The sequence below is a fragment of the Nematolebias whitei genome, chromosome 2 (assembly GCF_014905685.2).
Source record: "Nematolebias whitei isolate Nwh7 chromosome 2, NemWhi1, whole genome shotgun sequence".
Classification (NCBI taxonomy): Eukaryota; Metazoa; Chordata; class Actinopteri; order Cyprinodontiformes; family Rivulidae; genus Nematolebias; species Nematolebias whitei.
Genome location: NC_056499.1, coordinates 43,088,488 through 43,110,606, shown reverse-complemented (window position 1 = coordinate 43,110,606; position 22,119 = coordinate 43,088,488). Strand labels below are relative to the sequence as shown.

Genomic DNA, 22,119 nt, shown 5'->3' with positions numbered 1-22,119 from the left:
ATAGATAGATAGATAGATAGATAGATAGATAGATAGATAGATAGATACTTCATTGATCCTGAAGGAAACTATGTGGAAGTCTGTAGCTCCCATTCATACAAACAATAAGATAAAAGACCCACCAGATAAAAAATGGAGTATTAAAAAAATCGATCAATAAATAAAAACAACACTAAAAGAGGAGATCAACAACAACTATGTTAGGGGACATAACTAGCTAGCTTCTCTTGTTCCTGCCAGGAGTGGCCGAGTTATACAGCCTAATGGCACAAGGGACTAGCAAGTTCTTTAGTCTCTCAGTAGAGCACATCATTGTGTTCATAATGTGTTCATAGTGTGCATATGGGTGCAGTGAGATGCATTAAACCATTTTATAATCACATTTCAGCCCTCTAAATCATAATCAAATTACATAAAAAAGGCTTAATATTTCCACTCTTAGTACAAAAGGACGTGGGTGGAGGTTGGTAATGAAACAATATACAAAGCCTAGAATACAGTTTTCCATACAAAAACTGTTATTTTCAAAGGTCAGCTGCTCAAAACGTGACTGCAGCTCATCAGTCACAAATTCTCAGAATTATATATTTTCCTGTAACCTTGAGTCAAGTCCGAGTTGCCAACCTGTCTATATTGGTCACTGTCCACTGATACTTTACCCTTTATTTATCCAGGCAGTCTCATTGAGCCACGATAACTCATTTTCAAAGGAGACCTGTTTATGGAGCAGATGGTGGTTAAGGGCCTTGCTCAGGGACCCAGAGTGGGGTGAATGAGGGTGGAGGGAGGTGTGGGTGTTCCACCTTTTCCACCCACATTTTTTTTTATGTTGACAGTACCGGGAGGTGAACCTGCGACTTTCCGATCACAAGCCCATCTTCTAACCTCTGTGTCACCACTTCCCGCCTTTCCTTCAAGAAAAGTATCTCTTCATAAATCTAAGACAACTTTTAGCAATAAACGACACTGAAAACTTAAAAACTTGATACTGAAACAGAATTTAAGCAGAAATGTTTTTCAGCCACAACCATATGAGACGTTTTATGCAGCCGATGATAAAGCAGACTGAATATATACTTTTTTGAAACTTGTATGTGTTACTCATTCAAAATCAATAGGGTTTTGTAAATGTAATTTAGGAAAAAGTTATGGATGTTAATCAGTAACTAATGTTAAATTGATATATGTGAGTTAGTTGTTTGGTCTCCTCAAGAGAGGAGCCTGCAGGCGCACGGAGGAGCGCTGATAACTCCAAGGCCTCGTCGTCGTCTGTAAGCTGGAAAGCCGAGGTCGTCTTGACCTCACCTCCGTCTAATAACGTGTATTAAAAGCTTTTCCTGCCCCTCTGTCCAGCGCAGAGTTTCACTGACGATGTAACTTGTGCACATCTGTGAAAGCTTCCTCGTGACGCCTACCCTTGCAAGTAAAGACTGGTTTAAAAATCGTCTCGTGTCCTCAGAGTGGCTTATTTGAGTAAAGAGATGATGAGGATATTTATTTTATCCAACAGGTTTCGGCACAGCATACTTCTTATGTTTGCATTGAGTACAGGTATGTGTTAAGTGTAAAGTACTATCGCTACATTTAGGTGACAAAAAACTAACAAAATCAACCGTTCATACAATACACGTTTCCAGTTGCAGAAAAGCCCTCCCCGGATTTGGAAACCTTCCTCTCAATGAAATCAGGAGTGCTCGATTATAACAACCTTTACGACTGGGCCGGTACCTTTCACGTCTGCACTGCATGTGCTTATAAACGTGTATTAAAGTTGTAACGTCTTTAAAACCCCATAGATGACGTTCCTCAAACTTGGTGAGAAACATGCTTTAAAAGTGTGGAATCAAAGTAAGAAAATCAGTTGAAATGTTGCTCTTTTGTACGTTATTCACCGTTAAACAGGGGCCATACGCAACAGTGCATGCACAATTACAATCCAGCCATAAAGGTTGTAATCGAGCCCTCTGGATTTGTAAGGTTTCTGAATCCAGGGATGGTTTTACCACAGTATTTTCCACTGCAAATAAAATAAAACAAACACACACAATGTTGCAAATCCTTGCTATTTGTATTATGCCTAAACTTTTCTATAATTTGCCCAAATGAACTAAGTGCTATAAGTAAAATGATCTTCACTTTAGGATTTTGGCATTAAGGACAACGATTTCTGAGAAATAAGCATGCCTGCAGCTAAGTATGAAATCACAAGCAACTGTTTCAGAACTAGTATTTTTAGCGTGGGGGAAAAAAAAAATCACTTGTCTGTTTGTGTTTTTGTGATCCATTAAAGAACCTCCATGCGAATCATTGTATTTAATTAAAAGGGAATATTTGAAGGGGAAAAAAGGCTGTTCCCAGTTTTGCATTCTCATGTACCTGATAAAAAATCAACACACGCACCTTTGTGTTTTGTTTGACAAGAGTAAAAAGATGACCTCATAGTCGTACATTCAAAAGTTGTGTTCATCAAAAAACGACGTGTGGCATAAAAAAATAAACTAAAGTGCACAATCTATGATCCACACTAAGGCAGGAACAAGAAAAAACACAACAATTATTGAAACAAAGCACCAGAGCTTACTTTTTCTAGGAAAAATGCTGTCACCCAAACCTCTGACTAAAATCACCGACATAAACACTAGACGGATGCATTCACAGCCCGAGGGGGGAAATATACAAAGAACATACGAGTTGTGGTTTTGTGGCGTCCCTGCTTTCTTGTCATACAAAAACTTGGAATTTTGATCCTTGTAAAGTCCCCAAGGGAGTATGAGTCATCATTGTTAACACGCTCACACACCTCTTGCAAAAAGCGCTTGCTGACTGTCATCTGAGCTATAAATAGCTTCCAGGATAGATTAAGGAAAAGCAGTGGAAGAGAACGGGCTCCTGAGCCGCACAGTATTTCCAGTGGACTGTTGTATTTATCTGTTGCTCAGGCATCAGTAAAAGATCAAACGTCACAACAAAAAAGGCATTGAAAAAACAACCTCAACCCCCATGTTGCCTAGGATACTGGAGCAGAGCTGAATGGAGGAGGAAGGGATGATGGTTTCAGTGGGAACAGAAGAGGGATCTGACAGAATAATAAGCTTACTTTCAGCTATTCCCTCCCTTCAAACAGCTCCCCATCTCTCTCTGACAGCCATATTTAACACTTCTATCTTAAGTTTACTGTCAATAATTTCCACCAACAGTTCAGTTATTTGATACTTTTAATTCAGCGAATAGAGTTTAGTCAATTATTTAAATAGCCAAAATAGTGCACTAGTCACATCCAATTAGGCTGGCATTTTTATTTGTTTGCTTCTTCCTGTGCCGCTCGTCTCTGCATCTATAGTCACCTCTGCACAAAAACAGGTGAATACAGCAGCCATTCAGGACAAAACATTAAAAACAGTCATCTAAGCTCAGATCAACTTGAACTGTAGCAGCATAAATGTGTTTAATACTAAACTCCTAGCATTCCTTAAAGGAATGCATATCTCCTATCATATTTCCTACTTGAATTTTAGACCAAGGTCATCTTATGATGAGAGGAAATGGTGCTATAGCCAAACCTTAAAAGTACCGTTTACCATGATGGCGCAGGTTTAGGACCCAGGCTGCAAATTGCACCCAACAGTATATATAAAAAAAAAAAAACAGTTTTATTAACAAAAATATAAAATAAAGTGCTGACAGGGCAGCCAGGAGACTTACAAAATCTCAAAAGGCTCAGAAATAATGCAAGGTCGCATGGAGGCATGGAGGCTCATTGGATGTCATTGGGGTGCCATCCAATGATGTTCAGTGAAAGACTGAGGACACAACAGAAAGACACAGAATATAAAGGAACACCAAGAAGGCAGAATGATGGACACCTGGGGAGAGACAACAAAACCAGGTAAGAGTAGGCAGGGATGGAGCAGGGAACCGACAGAGGAGAACTGCAGTGAACTGATAACAGGTAAACACACGTAACAGAACTCAGTCATAAACATAAAGCATACGCTACAGAGGAAAATACATCTACTAAACTCAAAACAAACCTCCAAAGTAACCAGAATGCACAGCTCATGACACCGTTATGTGCAATTACATGCAATACAGCAAGACGTCAGCTCAGAGCATAGGTGTCAGAAACATTTGTAATATGGGAGGGTCTGGGGTCCTCCCCCATCACATTTTGCGTAAAGTAGATGCCATTTCCTGCATTCTGGTGTATTTTAACGGGATAAACGTTGACCTGCATAAGTAAACACTTGATTCAATAACTAGGAGAGCATAGCACAACACCCCCCCCCCCCCCCCCCCCCCAGTCAACAGCTGCCTGCACTAACATATTACTAAGCTAACGGCGCACAATACAGATACACTAGCTAAGATGCTACAGACCTAGCGCTCCGCTTCTCTCATGCATCCTAACCCCCACCCCACATCCCGGTCAACAACTGCCCGCACTAATGTGGTGCTGCGCTACCATGCAGCATAGAGGTGTCTCCCCCTCCTCCCCCCGCCCCATCAAGTGACCACGGAGAAACAATGCATGTGGTGTAGCAAGTTGTTGTAGGTAACCAGCAAAACCCGGAGTGGATTTTTACTGGTTTGAGTATTCTCCTATTAATTAAGTGGGATGGATTTGTTCATGAAGAAATTGAAACAGCTCTGGGCGAACCAATATTTCATGGTAAATGTGGTGGTGGGGGGTCCAAACAAATATTTTTACATGTGAGGGGGACACATCCCCTTCACCCCTTCACGTTGCAACACCTATGGCTCAGAGTGAGTGTTATAAATGACTCACTGCTACTACAACACCACTTTTAGCTCAGTGTCTGTTGAAATGACTGAATTAATGTCAGTTTGTATTTTCAAAGGTCAGCTGGCAGTAGGTACCTCCATAACTTTACTTGGTTTCAAAAGTTTTTCAATTATTAATAATTAATAATTATTTAACCCAATGCATACATTTTGGAACTCATTAAAAATCTATACAGTAATATTCATAAGATATTTTGCTAACTTAACAGGGTTGACTCTATTAGTTAACAACAAATGTTCAAATAAAGATCTTGAGCCTGCTGTCAGCTCTGCTACTCCCAAAACAATTTTTAGCTCATCATCTGTAAAACTGACTACATTACAACCATTTAGTTGGCTGTGACAGCCATCTTGAAATGTGTTGCTCTAGATGTAGACGTGCTTCTGATGACGTGCTGCTAGTAAGCCTTTCAGTGGAAGGCAATGAATATAAAAATTATTACCACAAAGTCTGTCACGGAGGCAGATTTAGCAGGTTGGGTAAACTAACAATGGTTTGCAAGTAATAAGTTCTGCCAGTGGGAGTGTCCTGTGGACCAGAAATGAGCAGAGCTGTTGATAACCAGAATATTTTTCAACACATGCAGCCTGTTTTAGCTACAATAAAATGATGAATCTCAGCACATGTTCAGGTGTTAGGAACTACATGCTCCATGAAAAATGGCAACATATTTATGCACTTAGAGAACCTCGTTGGGGCCAGCTTACCCTTATATCTGGGCCGTTGCAGTTGAGACTTCTCCCTCGCTCGTCAGTGATCTCTGTGATCTCTGACAGGTCGTCATCCTCAAACTCATCCAGACTAATATCATGCGTCAACCTGGAGGAGGAGGAGTGGGACAAGGGTGAGCAGGGGAGCAACAAAAATAAAATCACTTAGCACTTGTTGATAACCAAATTATAATTTTGTTCAATAATCCACTTTCAAAATTATGTAATTTAGCCAAAAATTACTTTTTTTCAACATTTGAAATTTCCAGAAAACGACTGTAACTGTTTCTAAAAAAAAAAGGCTTTTTTAGAAAACATTATTGAGAAAATAGTTCTAATTATTACAATTAGAAAACGTTATGAACACACACTTGATGTTTTAGTGGATAATGAGAAAAGAGAAATGATTATATAATTGTTTTAATATTGACTTGTAGATGTTAGTTTGTTACAGTGTTCCACTGAAGCTGGTGTTCCTTCTGAACAAAGTCGTTGTGTGGCTGTCCGCCTGATCAGTATTCAGTCTGAAAGTTAAAGTCCCAGTGGACGAAAACATTCAGCAGCTTCAGGACAACTATGCTCCCTTAGCAATACGACAGTCCTTTTTGTATTCTTTCATCGTGTTCAGGGATTATGATGGACTTGTAACTTGCCCAGGTTGCACCCCGCCCCTCGATGCATTCCCCGTGACCCAGAAATGAGAAGCAGTTGAAGACACTGGATAGATGTGTTCAGAGATGGATCATGTTACGACTGATAGGTACTAACAATTTATAAATATATAACAGAATATTACATCAAAATGGCTAAACTATCTCTTAAAAGTGACACCTCCTGCTGGTAAATATTTTATCCACTTTTTAGGATGGAAACTCCTCCACTTTGTCCACTTCTTCCCTGGTTGTAGCCTGGCTGACTGAAGAGGAATGCTCCCATATACTGTATTTAGTTTATAAACAGTAACACAAACTAGTTAGGGTTTTGAATCACATTTTACCTGATTTTTTTTTATGTGTACATATAAAAAAAAAGTGTATATAATTTTCTTTTATCAAGAACTTGTGTACCATTTTACAATAAGGCTCCCCTTATAAATGGCTAATAAACAGTTTATAGATACATTATTAATTCCTCTATAAATACTTTATAATTCATTAATTACTGCTTATTATGCATTAATTAATGTTGACAGAGACAAACTGACCAGTTTTTGAGCCAAATCTGTTCACTTATATATTTCATCTAGAGTTGTTATAGTAAACATTTCAGACTCAAAAAGGTTTGTAAGCTCAATCATCCAGGTAAATAACAACAAAAATGGTTAAATCATGTCATCTGGACTTGTTTCGAGTGAAGAAATGTTTCGTCCCCCATCCAGAGGACTTTGTCAGTCTGCGGCCTATCAACCAGATCTGTCCCATAAGTAGTCTTCATTGCTGTGTTTTAAGCCAACCTCCTGTTGGAATCTCACGAGCAGGCTTTTAACATGTGCAAACAGACCCATCTGAAACTGTCAATCATTATTAACAGCAGTCAAGTGTTTTAGGCCAGATGGCCAACTTGCTACTCACAGAAACAGACACTTGTAAACCTATTTCTTTATCATATAATATTGTATCACAGCATTATAAGTATCTACAACTAATGTATCTTAAAAAAAAAGGTTTACAAATGCTTATTGTGCTAACAAGGTAGTAACTTAGTCTGAAATGTTTAATATAACAACTCTAAATGAAATGTATAAGTAAACAGATTTGTCTCACTATTTGGCAAGAAACTGGTCAGTTTTGTCTGTCACCCTTAACTAATGCATAATAAGCAGTTATTAATGATTTATAAGGTGACTATAGAGGAATTAATAACATATCTATAAACTATTTATTAACCATCTATAAGGAGAGCCTTATTGTAAAGTGGTACCAACAATATACATTTTTTATTGATAACTATGATTGATGAGGAAAATATAACATTTATTCATGGGTTTTTAACCAGCACTAAAAATAATGAAACACTGAGAAAAAACAAAAACAAAACAAAACAAAAACAAACAAACAAACAAAAAATGTAGCACCATCTGAAGTGTTTGTCTTGACATACTTGTTCTTCTTTGTGTGGCTGGCTGTTAGCTCGTTAGGGGTTGCCACTGAAAGATATATTTTTGATTAATTCAAATGTTTGGTTTGACAACAGTGTTTTTTTGCCAGATGCCCAATCTGACAAACCATCACTATTTATGGCTTGGGACAGGCATGAGAGACACACTTGCTTGTGCTCTTTAGTGACAGTTATTCTTCTTTTCTTTTATGTCCCCACTAACTTTAAGTTGGGAAACTTTAGTTTGGACTTCCCACAAATTTACAAAAAGCTGAATAAATGGTTTACAACAGTGAGCAATGTCTGCATTAATAAGTTTTAAGTTGGTCAAGGGCCCAGAGTGGGGGAAATGAGGGTGGAGGCAGTTGTGGGCACTTCACCTTTATCAACCATATTTTGATAGTATGGTCAGCAGGGGGATTTGAACCAACCATTCAATCACAGGTTCACTTCTCCAGCCTCTGCGCCACCACTCCATCTGTATTGTCAATATTATCTAATACACAAAATTAAGAGAAAACTGGACTAAAGGGAAAAAAAAACATACCTGGAACAGATTGCACAGGCTAGCCACACCTTTGCCATTTTATTGTGAATGTAAATTTCAGGTGTTGACAGACAACTGAGGCTTTACAAGAACAAAAATATGAGCGAACCACAAAGGGTGAATAAGAGGATGACACAGTTATGTGACAATCCAACTCAAAGAAAAAGACAAACTGACCACAGTTTTCACTCTGCTACTGTCTTTACTTACTCTGCTCAACCTGATTTGTATTTGTAATTATTTTTTCTATCCCTAACATGTGTTTTTGTCTTTCAGATCCACCTGGACCTATACCTGGACCTACCATTCTGTGTTCGTCTGTCTCTCCTTCCTGTCCTCTCAACCAGAAGGTCAAAGCAGATGGCCGCTTGTCCTGAGCCTGGTTCTGCTGGAGGTTTCTTCCTGTTAAAAGGGAGTTTTTCTTTCCACTGTTGTCACTGTGCTTGCTCAGGATGGGAGACTGCAACGAAGCCAAGATTCATCTTGTCTGCTGGATTCCTTAGATAGAGAACTTTACTAATTGGCTTTTATGTTTGTGAATGTTCCTGTAAAGTGCCCTGAGACAACTTTGTTGTGATTTGGCGCTATAGAAATAAACTGAATTGAATCAAACTTGTTATTCACCAAGTCCTCTTTGAGTGTTTTGTTTGTCTGTTTTTGGCTCAAAGTTCTGATGTGACTCAGATATGTTACGTGCCTGAGGCACATTATTCTTATTATTTGTCCTTGGGACATATTTTGGGTTCATTAACCGGCCCTTAATTGTTTTAAGACATGGCGTGTTCCACCTGCCCATAAACAGAATGGCCTTCAGGAGCTTCTCTCCCTCTCTCTCTCAGCTCTCTCTTTGTGCTCACCTTCGTTTTGTCTGCTCTCTGGCCTCCCTTGTTTTGTTTTGGGCTCTGTTTCCCTCTCGCTCATCCTGTCCAGGATGAGTCTCGACAATGTGGGCTGCATCAGCCATCCTCAGCCTGACAAGGTAGTTTTTTTGTTAACTTTTGTCCTTTTTTATAATAATTTTGGCCTGGTGGGACTGGTGGTCCTGTTTTTGTTCTTTCTTTTGAACTAGGCTCTTTTTGTATATTTTTGTAGTTTTAGTCCAGTACCAGAAGTGGCTTAGACGGCCCTGTACAGGGTTGGGACAGGAAATGTACTGTTTTGTTCTGTTTGATCGGCTCACCGGGTTCATCTTTCACTTCAATACTTTGGGTTTGTGTGAGTCTTTTTAGGTGGACACGGGAATTGAGGGTCCATACTACTTTTATTTTTTTGCGGGAAGGAGAAGCTTTTAATAAATTGAATGTTTGAATCTTCCTGTTTGCATCACGTTTTGATATGATGTGTTCTTGGTGGACATAACAGATGGCATTAGCACTTAAAATATTTGTTCATTAAACAGCTGGACACATAAAGTCACTGTATAATAATTATATGCATTGTTGAATTATTTAATTATAAATAGATCATTTATTGAAAGCATTGTATTGTCTTCAAGTAAGTTTTATTTAGACTTAAATATTGTGAGCACTTGTGTTGGAAGGTTAACCCATGAAGGTCCCTTTAAATTTTTGATGATTTGTGTTATTTAGGGGGAACATTTCTCACCTTAAGTACCTGTGTAAATTGTTATTTTTAAAATGTGTTTCCCACAATAAAAAAGTCAGTCTTTTAGAGCTATCACAGCCAGAAATAAAAAAGTCCGGTTTATATTACTTTAAAATATGTTTAACTCTTTAAAGGTCTTTAGTTTAAAAAAAAAAACAGCAACAACACACACACACACACATACAAACATTCACATTTCACTTAATTAAAAAAATTAATAAATATTTTTTATAGTGCAATTTTTGTAAAAATATAAAAATTCATAAAATAAAATAAAAATTATAAAGACATTTTCCCCCATTAGTACACCCTACATGTTTTTGTGATTTTTATTTAATTGTATTCCAGTCTTATTTATTAATTTGTGAAGTCCTGTGAAGACCCTCCAGCCCACCGGACCCTCTCGATCAAGCAGCCAAAACTGGGGCCTTGTTTTCAATCAAACCTGCTCCTGTCGCTCCCTCTGTGTTCTGACATGGAGGTTTTTCTTTTTTGTTATATTATTTTCTTTTTTAATTTCTAAACCTCCGCATTGACAACACAAGTTATTGCTTAGTTATTTTTTTTTAATTGACCCAGATTAGCAGTTGCTGCAGCCCTGAGCATCCACTATTTACATCCTGCCTTGGGTGAAGTCAACAGTAAACCATTCCCAGCCATGGGGAATCTGATACTTCAGCCTACAGGAATGTGAAACTGCTTCTTTTAAACTACAAGTGTATTTGTGCAACATGCAAGTGTTGTTGCTCTACATCCAAACTAAAACAATTTTGTCAGATGAGAGGAGAGGCAGAACTCTGCAGCATCCTCTAGCTGAGAAACATGTACCTCTTCTGGGGTAAGTTGAAGTTTCAAACTTTCAAACTGTACAGTCCACAATTGTGTGTAAAAAAAAAAAAAAGTCCAGTATATGGACGGACTGTACGTATACAAACCGCGATAGAGCGAGTCCGCGATAGTACCACAAAGTAGCGACGGACTACTGTACATGACATTTTCAGATAACCTGCAAATAGTTTTATTTTGTCATTTTCATTCAAAAAAGGACTAATTTAATGAATAATTATACTGTATTAATGTATTAAAAATAGTTTTTTTGGTAACTTAAAATAAAATTTAAATATATCTTTCTTTATTTCAGAACTAAGTATACTTTATAAAGTTGTATTTGAAATAGATTTAGACTTGAGCATCAAAAGCCTTGTAAAAAAAAAACTAAATTGAACATGTCACAACATAGATATTGTTGTGTGTTTTTGATAAGTTTAGGTATACAAAATTTCATGGTGTTCAAACTGTTTATTTGCTGATGTCAGTTGATTGTAAAGTATATTTGTATACAGAAAAAGTATTTTTTAGCAGATTTTCGAGCAGTAAGGCTCAACTGGGTACACACAGTCAATAAGTTCATGACGAAAACAAATTCAGACAGGTGCCGCCATTTGTAGTTTTCTCTCATTCAGCCTCTTCTGTACTGTTATCACCACTCATAAGGACTACATTGCCCTTAAGTCAGTGCTGTGCTGTAACTGTAGTGCCTGTTGTTTTCTGCCGAACAGTATTTTTGCAAAACAAAGTCATGACTGCTGAACCAGCCTTTCAAAATTAAAATTTAATTCATGTCACATGGAAAAGTTTTTTTTTTTTTTTTTTCTATTCAACTTTACAAATATAAGATTCACAAGAAAGTGTAAATCATGTGAGGTCATGTCTTTAAGAAACAGAATGTTGCTCTTAGTAACCCGGGCTCTGATTGGATCAGTAACGGCTATGTTTTCCAGGCCGCTGATTGGCTGTTACCGTCTGTTTACCGTCGCTCTTTTTCAACTTAACTTCAAGCGTTACTACTGCATTATGGCTCCTAAACGTTCTGTGAGTTCAAAAGTTTCAGGTGGTGAACCGAAACACCAGTGGAAGATGCTGTGTACACAAGTGTACACAGCAAGTACACAAGCATACAAGTGTAAAACAGACCATATGTCTTTATCTAACCAGCTCTGTAGAAATATAGATTTGCGGTTACATAATACATATCTGCCGTTCCAAAGTGGGGTGTTGTGGGGACTGAAATTGTGTTTGGAAATCATTTCCCTGTATAGTAAAACCTGTTGATGAAATAATGAGAGTTTATGGGGGAGCTTTTTTTGGTCATAGTCACATTTGAGGAGAAATTCAGTGCCACCTAATTTCTTGAAGATTTCATTAGGAATATAAAACCAGAGTTTCTGTTGATTTTTAAGATAGTGTCTCAACCAATTTATTTTAATTGTGACCTACAAGGATGTTGCCAGCCGCCTTTACGGCACGATTGTTAGGATGGAAGCTGCATTGGTCTTGTGGATTAATGATTGCAGGAAGAAAAAAAAAAAACCATCACTTTGAATTAAAAACAATTTGGATTAAAAGTGTTTCTCTGCACGGAGAGGCTGCGTCCGCTGACAGCAGGAGTGGAGGGGTTTGTTAACACGACGTTCAAAGATCTGATCTCCAAGCCGGGGGGCTACAGGTCTGAACAATTTTTAACGTGGACGAAACGGGCCTGTTCTGGAAAAGAATGCCATCCCACACTTTTATTATGAAGGACAAAGCCAAAGCCCCTGGTTTCATCTCATCTTCCTCAACTTGACTGTAATCACTGGACAGCTAATGCTTCACCTCCATCTCTTCTTCATCTTCTCTGGTGAGTACCCATTTAGATTTTTTTTTCTTTTAAAGTTTAGAGTTTAGAAAATTATTACGAACATTGCAAGAGTGTGGGGAGGGTTTAAAACGCCAATATATACCTGTATATAAATACTAAAATAAACTACTACTTCTTCTACTGCTTACTACTAATACCTGTGTACATAATTTCATCCCATCTCATGTACCACAGACAATAAAGTTTAATTGAACTTGGACTACTGTATCCCTACTTTGTGCTTTCTCGATCATTGTGAATGGGGGGGTTCCAAACCCCGACAATAAATGAGGGACTGCTGTGCTTTTTTTGTGGTGGTTTCTTTTTTTAAGCATATTTGATCTTCCTCACTGTAAATTCAAATTCAAATAAATATTGGGAACTGTAACTATATAATCTTTGACAAGGATCCTGAAAATATACAAAGTATAAAAGTCCAATAGGAATTTTAAATTGAACAGGTTTGAGTTCTCATCATTCACCTTGGCTGACACAAGTCTTGCTGTGGTATCACTGCTTTGAGAATAGAATCCATCCAGAGGACCTGACTCAACCTTATTAAATTTATCTACCTGGGGTAGCTGTGGCTGAGTGGTTAGAGCAGTCGTCCTCCAATGCAAGAGTTGGGGGTTCGATTCCACCAGAAGTCACATTCGGAAGTGTCCTTTGGCGAGACACTGCACTCCCATTGCCTCCGATGTGCGTCCCATCAGTGTATGAATGTGATAAAGCTCTGATTATTCTTTGTAGAGATCTAGTAGAGTGCTGTATGAATGGGTAAATGAGGACACAGATTGTGCTGTAAAGCACTTTGAGTATCTTAATAAGATAGAAAGGCACTATACTGTATAAGTACAGTCCATTTACCATTTACCATTATGGCACAGCATCAGGACATCACTACTCTTTTCAGTATTTGGTCCTTCCTTGGCTTAAATCCCATTTTCTAAATGCTCCTTGATATTCTCTGCTGATAGATTATGTTGTAGGAGACAAAGGATGACAACAGCTCTGTAGGAGTGATGTTTTAGTTTGCATCACTGTGGATTTGAGGTAAATTGCTGCATTTTATTGACAGCGGGAGGCGACAGAGCAGCCAGCTGGTGTTTTTGTGTCTTCATGGTGTGCCTCTCTGTGTGTATTAATAAAGGACAGTATGACCTTACGCTGAGAACATGATGAGCCCAAACCAGCTCATTTGTCCTTAACTAAATCCAGATTTCATTCCCACAGCATCAACAAAACAATTGTTATTCAAAGCTTGCACATGAATGCAAAGCTTTTGTTTGCAAATATCACATGAAGTCAATTATAAGTCATAATGATAAATGTTTTTACTTTTTCCTAGATTTTTTCTTGTGTCAGCAAGCTTATATTACCAGAAAGTAAATAGCATATTCCAAAAAAGTTCAATCTGGTCCTCTGGACATTCAAAAAAACAAAAGCAAAACAAAGCAAAAAAAATCTAGAAACGTTTCGTCTCTCATCCAAGAGACTTCCTCAGTCTGAGGTGCTGTTTTCAGCTCAGTCTCTTAAATAGCACCTTCTTAGAGTGGATCAACCAGTTTGCTGCTGACAACCAAAACCAGCTGATCACATGCTCAAGAAGGACCATCAGCCTAACAATGGGTCATTAGCACACTGATGGCTGTTTACTACTCACAGAGGACTGAGTGATACTAGCAATCACAGCATTGTAAGAGGGGGACAGTTGAACCCGGAGGCCTCCACCCCTGTTTAATGATGGATGATTTCTTTTCACAAAGATGGCCTCCTTTACTCCTCTCTCAAACCATCGTTCCTGTCCAGGATGTGAACGTCTTCATCCTTGAAAGAGTGACCGCTGGCCTGGAGATGAGTGTAGACCGCAGAATCCTGGCCTGATGATGTTGATCTTCTGTGCTGGGCCATCCTTTTGGCCAGTGGCTGTTTAGTTTCCCCGATGTAAGACTGATCACAGCCCTCCTGACACTGAACAGCATACACAACATTACTCTGTTTGTGCCGGGGGACTGGATCTTTGGGATGAACCAGTCTTTGCCGTAATGTATTTTGGGGTTTAAAAGCCACTGGGACGTTATGTTTGGAAAATAAACGTCTCAGTTTCTCTGATACCCCCTCAACATACGGAATGACCACTGGTCTGGGTTCCTCCTTTTCACCTGATGGCTGACTGGAGTCCTGTTTGGGTTTCTTCTCTGCTTTCAGGAAGGCCCAGTTAGGATATCCACATTGCTCTAGAGCCTGTTTTGTGTAGGATTTCTCCTTCTGCCTGGCTCCAGAGCTAGTGGGGATGCTGTCTGCTCTGTGTTACAGAGTCCTGATGACTCCTAACTTGTGCTCCAAAGGGTGATGGGAGTCAAACTGCAAATACTGGTCTGTGTGGGTGGGTTTGCGGTAAACCTCGGTTTGCAAATGTCCTCTATCAGAGACTGAGACCTCACAGTCCAAGAAAGCCAACTTGCCATTTTTTACATCTTCTCGTGTGAACTTGATGTATTTATCCACAGAGTTGATGTGGTCAGTAAAATGTTGGACTTCCTGAGATTTAATTTTAACCCAGGTGTCGTCAACATACCTGAACCAATGACTTGGTGGTGTCCCCGAAAAGGACGTCAAGGCTCTCTTTTCTACCTCCTCCATGTACAGGTTGGCAACAATAGGAGAAACTGGAGACCCCATAGCACACCCATGTTTCTGCCTATAATATTGCTCCCCATATGTGAAGTAGGTTGACTGCAGGCACAGTTTCAAGAGTTGACACAGTTGTTCTGTGGAAAGCGTGGTCCTGCTGCTCAGAGTGGTGTCTGATTTTAATCTTAAACTGACCACCTCTACTGCATCATCAACAGGAATGCACGTAAAGAGTGATGTGACATCAAAAGAGACCATTGTTTCATCAGTCTCCATGATGACATCCCTCACCTTATCCACAAAGTCCATGGTGTTATGTATGTGGTGTTCTGAGCTGCCAACTAAAGGGATGAGTACAGACGCCAGATATTTGGAAACATTGTAAGTGACAGAGTTAATCATGCTAACAATAGGTCTTAAAGGTACACCTTGTTTGTGGATTTTAGGTAAACCATACAGACTAGGTGTGGCCTCCCCTGGGTACAGTCTGTGGTACAGAATACGGTCAATAGCCTTGTCCTGCTCCAAATTTTTCAGGCAATCTATTAACTTCTTCTTGTAACCACTTCCTGGATCTCTTTTCAGAGGTTCATAAGTGGTTAAGTCACTAAGGAGTGTCATAACTTTCTCATGATAGTCTTTCTGGTTCAAAATCACTGTGCACCTTCATTTGTCTGCTGGGAGAATGATGATGTTTTTGTCCTTGCTAAGAGTGGTGAGTGCATCTCTCTCCTCTCTACTGATGTTGGAAGGTGGTGGTTTGGCATTGCTGAGGCAGGATGAAACTTTGATTCTGAGCTGTTCTGCTTCACCCTCTTTCATTTTGTTGTTGCGGATGGCTAAATAGCATATTATAAACAATAACACTACAATATTATTTAACTTGTTTTACTATTTATAGTAGATATATTATCAAATGACATTGTGGACAGTATGGAGTCATATTCCCCAAAAAGGGGAACACATGCATTCTTAGGAGCAATGCAATAGCATCATGTTTCATGCCAGATACATTTAAATTCATACAATAATCATCTTATAGATAAACAAGTGGTAGCCGGTGTCCCCCCGTCACTGAGCTATTGGAATAGTAATTATTTCCAGTTTTGGAGATGAGTGTTTTGTGTAGAACAGAGGAGGTTTCTGTGTACAGTTTGTGTGTGCTTGTCTGAAGCAGCACAAAGTGACAATTTCTGGCAAGTGGACAAAGCTGTTTTATCCACCACCAGGCACATTAGTGGAGCCAGGGGGTGGCCTTCTTCAGCTCCTCTGAGCTTCCAGACCTGAAGGCAGGGTACGCACCTCTGCATTTAGCCAAGGTTTTCTGTTTGGGTCGCTTTTAACATTTTTGGTAATGGAGACGGTGTCAGTACATGTACTAATGTAACCCAGAACTGAGGATGTGTATTGGTCCAGATCAAACGATCCTCCATTTTCAGCAGCTTCTCTGAAAACCTGCCAGTCTGTTCGATCAAAACAATCTCTCAGTATGAGGCCACTGTCCTGGATCCAACATTTAACTTTCTTTTGTACCTGTCTGGAGCGTCTCAGCGGGGGCATGTAAGCAGGAGCCAGGAAGGTTGAGATGTGGTCTGACAGTCCTAAGTGGGGGCGGTGTTGAAATCAGGTTGCCATCAAAATAAAATCAGTTGTAGATGCAGATTGACCCAGTGGTTCATGAGATATTTTGCTAATGCAAACAAACACGTGCACAGACATAGACAATAACCTGATTACCCATTTGTATTTGAAGGCAAGGGTTACCTAAACCATTGTTTATGCTATAGTGCAAGATTTGATGATGTAATACTGGAAGGAGCAGATTCATGGTGGACAACGCTAAAGACCTTTCTGCATATCTTTTGCCAAGTATCAAACCCACTTAGACAAGCATCTGTTTCGATCCTACAGTCAAAGAGAACATGCTCGAGTTAGCACTTGCATGTCATTTTTACTCTATCTCAAGCCTTTTACACAACCTCTACTGATAATTTGCATGATGTGTGCTTCTGTTCCAAGAAGAGATTACAAGAACTGTATACTGACAGTCATTCATCTGTTTTGCCCTCCTGCAAGGACAGGGCATGAAGCATGATCAGGATCTGAATCGGTCTCAATGCTTCAACCCACTTCCATTCAGCCCATATGTTAAAGCAAACTCTTAGACACAGTCATGAACTATTCTGTAACAAGACTGTAATCATGTTACACATAAACAAACAGAAAATGTTATGTCAGTTCACTTATGTGGCTTCTCTGGTCCTATTTTGAAGAAAAATGTATGTACATTTGCATGTTTTGCTTCTCCTCTATAGAAATGTACACACAGATATGTATTCGGTTTCCTACAAGGGCTTTCCTGCCTGAGCTTCAGTATGCAAAGAGATGGTATAAAACAATAAGAGTGAATATTAGCAGTAACACACTCACAAGGTCACACACAACCACGCTGCTGCTCATAAGTAAGGTAATAAAAATCATGCCCTACCATTTCTCCCACTGGTCCTCCATCCAACCCTCTCCTCCTTCCCTTCCTGAGTCCATCCCGTGCGTGAGGAGGACATCCACAGCCAGAAGAGGTGAAGGATGACAAGGAGCAAGATTAGAAAGTGAAGGAGGGAGGGAGAGGAGGAGCGAACAGGAAGAGAGCTGGGGGAAAGGGAGGAGGGGTACAGCTCGTCCGGGTCGATGAGCGAGGAGTCCGATTCAAAGCATGGCTGCTGCCGCTCGTCCGGAGGAGAGGGAGATGGATGGGCCAATTGTCTTGATGCTGTGGAGCTGAAGCTGCCAGAATGGAGTAGTGTTATATAACCTAGCCTGCGCTGTGTGCGTTCGATTTACTATGCCACCACAGAAAACTGCTTCGGTTAGCAGATCAAAAAACGGCACAGAAAGCCCCAACAAGAAAAAAAAAGCATCAGTGCAAGAGGAAACGCCCCTCCCTGGTTTTCTCTCAGTGAAATAGTGTCACGTTAAATTATTCATGAGTCCCACTGATCATACAAGTCTTCTTATTTTCCTTTATCTTATTCTGTTCATCTATCAACAGAATGTTTTGTTCTATTGCTATCCATCACTTCAGCACTTACCAAAAATATGAATATGGGTTAAGCAAAATAAAAATACAAAAAAAAGTTTAGTTGATCCAGATTGCATAACTACCCATTTCATTAGAGCAAACTGGAAGTTTTTGGTCACTTTTAGGTGATTTCCACATGGTCCCTTCCTTATAGTAACATATTAAAATATCCAGGTTTTCATTAACAAAATTCTGTTATCATAAATTCTTTATATTTCCACCAGTCCACCAGTGTTTAATGTATTTGACTCTATTCAGAAAGCACAGATATGTCATTGTTGATTGGTATAAGTAAATAGTTATATCAATAAATATAAAAGTAAAAAAAAAAATCAAAGCATTTATTTCCTCTAGTTCTGGTGCTTAAATTTAAATGTGAGTCTTCACAAGAACGACACTTTGGTGGGGAAAAAAGCATCAGTAAAACTGCAGAATGTAACGTCGTGTAATTGTCAGCACAAGTGCAAGATAGGATGACATATTAACACAAATCTGGTAAGATGCACTGATACAGATGTCTCAAACTGTGGGGCTTGTACTCATAGTTGTACTTACAAAAGTGTTCAAGTAAGAATTTACGGCAGTGTTACATTTCAGCAGCTTGTGGAGTAATGTCCATCTGTTTTAGCCTATTCCTAAAATATCCACAAGCAGCGCCGTCAGACAATTAAAAGACTCCAACAAGATGTGCAGACCCACAAGAATAGCACATTATATGTTCTACAGTCTCTCATTGACCATAGGAGGCCTGGCAAATACTGTATGCAGATCTGAACACAAACTTCCAAGTAATCTCACCACTCACCAATAGGCGCATTTGTAATGTAGCCTACATAGCTTCTCTGGTTTTCACAAATATTTCCAAAATAAGTGTACAAAGTACCAGTGTAATGGGATTTATTGATCCATTTATCAGTACTCAATATTAGTAAGTACTTAAATGTACTGTATGTGCTTTAAATTGGTATGGAAAAAATGCTGAATAGGTGCATCCCTATTATTCGGAAACTAAAATTAAATTAGCTCTGCAGATATTTTAGCTTTAATGAACTATAGCGTCCATCATTTTAAATTATTTTTTTTAATTTAAACAAAATATCTAGACCAACTAATATACAATGTCTGGAACAGAATGTTGGCAAGACAGCAAAAATTGGGCTCATATCTGGATATAAAAGAAGATCCAACTCTAAACTACTGTAGTTCCATAAAGGAAACTATGAATCCTATTACAAGAAACTGTTCCATAATGTGATTAATTCAGAATCCCCTCCTAAATGCCAACTCCAAGTTACAGAGGGGATGGTGTGTACAGTTACACAGTTATATACAGTTTTAAAGTTATAAGTACAATGCCGGTACGTTTACAAGAAGTGTTGAAAAACAGACAAGAGCCAAAACATTTATAGTAATTTGATGAACCAATGATACGACTATGATTCAAAGCATGTTGCTGAGAAAACAGAAAAGTGACTGGAAAAACTCCATGAAAGAATACAATGCTCCAGTTCCAAACTAACAGTTTCACAGACTTTGATGAGAAAAAAAAGTTTAAAAATGTTTAAAAAGTCTATCCATCCATCAATCTATCCATGCATCCATCCACCATCTTTACCTTCTTTTTCCCTTTCAGGTCACAGGGGGTCACTGGTGCCACTCTCCATATCTAACAGTCACTGTGCAAGAGGTGGGGGAGCCTGGATAGGTTTTAAGTCCATCACGAGGATAACTTAATGTAATTTTCCCAATTGACAGAACATCTGGCATGGCATTGAGGGGTGTGGACTTTGCTAAAGTTTAGTTTGCTTTCCCTTGCTTAAATGTTTGTGTTCCCCTGCATTTTATCACTGTATGTAACAATGTTCCAGTGTTCTTGTTTGTGTTCTGCTGGTATTTGCTTTTTTTTTTTTTGCAATTGCTGTTTAATTATTTCAACCTGTCATTTTTAGGGTTTTGTGCTGATGTTCACAGCTACTTCCCCCTCAGCTCTTCTTGTTGTTCAGGTCCACACACCTGTGTTCCATCTGTAATCAACTCACCTGTCACTACTCAGTGACATATTACCTACTTTAAGTTAGGTTTTGTCACATTTGCAGTAGCTCTTATGAGATTAGTCCTAGTAACTTATTTTCTTCTTGGTGGCAGGTTTGTTCCTTCTTGTCTGTCTGTTTTCTTTGTTGTTCTTCATTAAATTACTTTTGAATTATACCTGGTGTTGGATAAAAATATCTCTATACAGCTAAGTCCCTTCGTGACTTCCTTTTGATAATGATAGTCCCTGACTACCTGCCTAATATGAGACCTGCGATCTCTGAAAAATTACAGTCCCTGACAACCTGCCAAACAGAGTCACTTTTGAGATCCCCGATTTCCCCAAAATAACAAACATTGATCTTCTCACCCTCTGCGGTGGCTCTGCTCTGGTCAGACACCTGTCACTGCTTGAACCAACAGCAAAGCTGGCCTCTCTAAAATTCAGAAATTCCTGCATGATGACTTTCAGTTTTCTTTTTTTGTTTTTGTTTGTTTGTTTTGTTTTGGTCTGCTCCCTTCTTCAGGGGTCGCCACAGCGAATTAAGTTGCATGAAGACTTGGCAATAGGGGTGCACCGATTGCAGTTTTCTGGCTGATCACCGATTTCTAAAAAGTCTGACCTGCCGATACCAATTTTGTTGTATAAGCGACACTGTCAGGTGTTATAAGGTCTCAATGCACCTTCAATTTTCCAATATTATTTTATTGAAAAACATACCATTGAAAAATATCCTAGAAACAATACAAATTTGTTTTAACTGGCCATGAGGTAGTGCTCTGAAATATAAATGAAGTTTAGCCAATTGTTGTTAAAACAAACAAAAAAAAATCTGTAAAATCGGTTTCTCATGCAAGTATCGGCCGATTTCCGATTTCCAGAGAGCTGCTATCTAAGGCATACAGGGGAGCAGATGGTGAAGGTTAAGTGTCTTGCTCAAGGGCCCAGAGAACTTTCAGTTAAGGAAATCAAACCTCCCCCATGCACAGTTAAGATCCAAGGCTGTAGGTTCGAGGTCAGATGTTGGGGCCGGCCTCAAAGGTTCAAAATGTTGATAAAAAATATCCTCTATTCATCTAACGTACTCAAAGAAGCCACACTCGAGGAAACAAGAAGATTTTTACTTGCAAGGGCAGACGTTCACTACAGGTTACACAGATGTACAGAAGTTTAACATGCATGGACATGCACTCATAAGAATCTGCCACGAGCAGCGTGCAATAATTGTTTGTATACGCTTATCATTTCACAGCTGCAGGCAGACACTGATGACCTTGGGCATCCAGCTGCACATGCAGGAACAAATCAACTGAGAGAGAAAATAACTCTCTGATAACTCAAACACCTGGTTCATGGGTAGTTAACTTTCTCAGCAATCGTAGTTAAAAAACATCCATAAACCTCGACCAAAAATTCCCTGACACCTGGTTGCTGGCACTTTTAAACACCCCACAGTTCATCACCACAATATAGTTATTTCCCTGCTGTTTAATAGCTGAACATTCTCTACTTAGATTTGTTGTATATCTCCATATATTCCATCTAAGTTCATGGACATCAATGTATGATTACAGACAAAAAACAAACTGCTCTGTATGTAAAGTTTAATTATTTAATGGGTAGCTAAGTGTGCGTGTGAGAAGGAATTAGGGCTGAACAATTAATTGCATTTGCAATAATATTGCAATATGATAAAATGAGATTTCCCAATCGCGAAGGCTGAAGTTGGACTGGTCACGTGATCTGGTTACGTGACTTGTGAGTGAGCAGAGCAAAGCAGAGCAGGGTGCGGGGAGATGTCAACACTGCGCTTTAACAGGTTGCACAATGGCGTCAGGCTCGACAGAAGCTGATACATCTGAAAGTTCGGTACCAAAAAGGGGCAGCACGTCCGTTGTTTGGGATTATTTTGGCTGTAAAAAAGAAACTGC

At 39.2% G+C, this 22,119-nt stretch overlaps 1 protein-coding gene across 1 annotated transcript in view; it reads right to left on the bottom strand.

Moving 5' to 3' along the window:
* Positions 1-17,669, bottom strand: part of LOC119424494 (C-Jun-amino-terminal kinase-interacting protein 1) — a 55,578-nt gene extending 37,909 nt beyond the window's left edge. Inside the window, exons 1-2 of the mRNA XM_037691982.1 lie at positions 17,566-17,669; positions 5,512-5,623 (exon numbers count right to left, since the gene is read on the bottom strand). Of these exons, the coding sequence (XP_037547910.1) occupies positions 5,512-5,623; positions 17,566-17,621 (168 nt within the window). The 5' untranslated portion in view covers positions 17,622-17,669. The remainder of the gene's footprint in view (positions 1-5,511; positions 5,624-17,565) is intronic.
* Between the last annotated feature and the right edge of the window lie 4,450 nt (positions 17,670-22,119).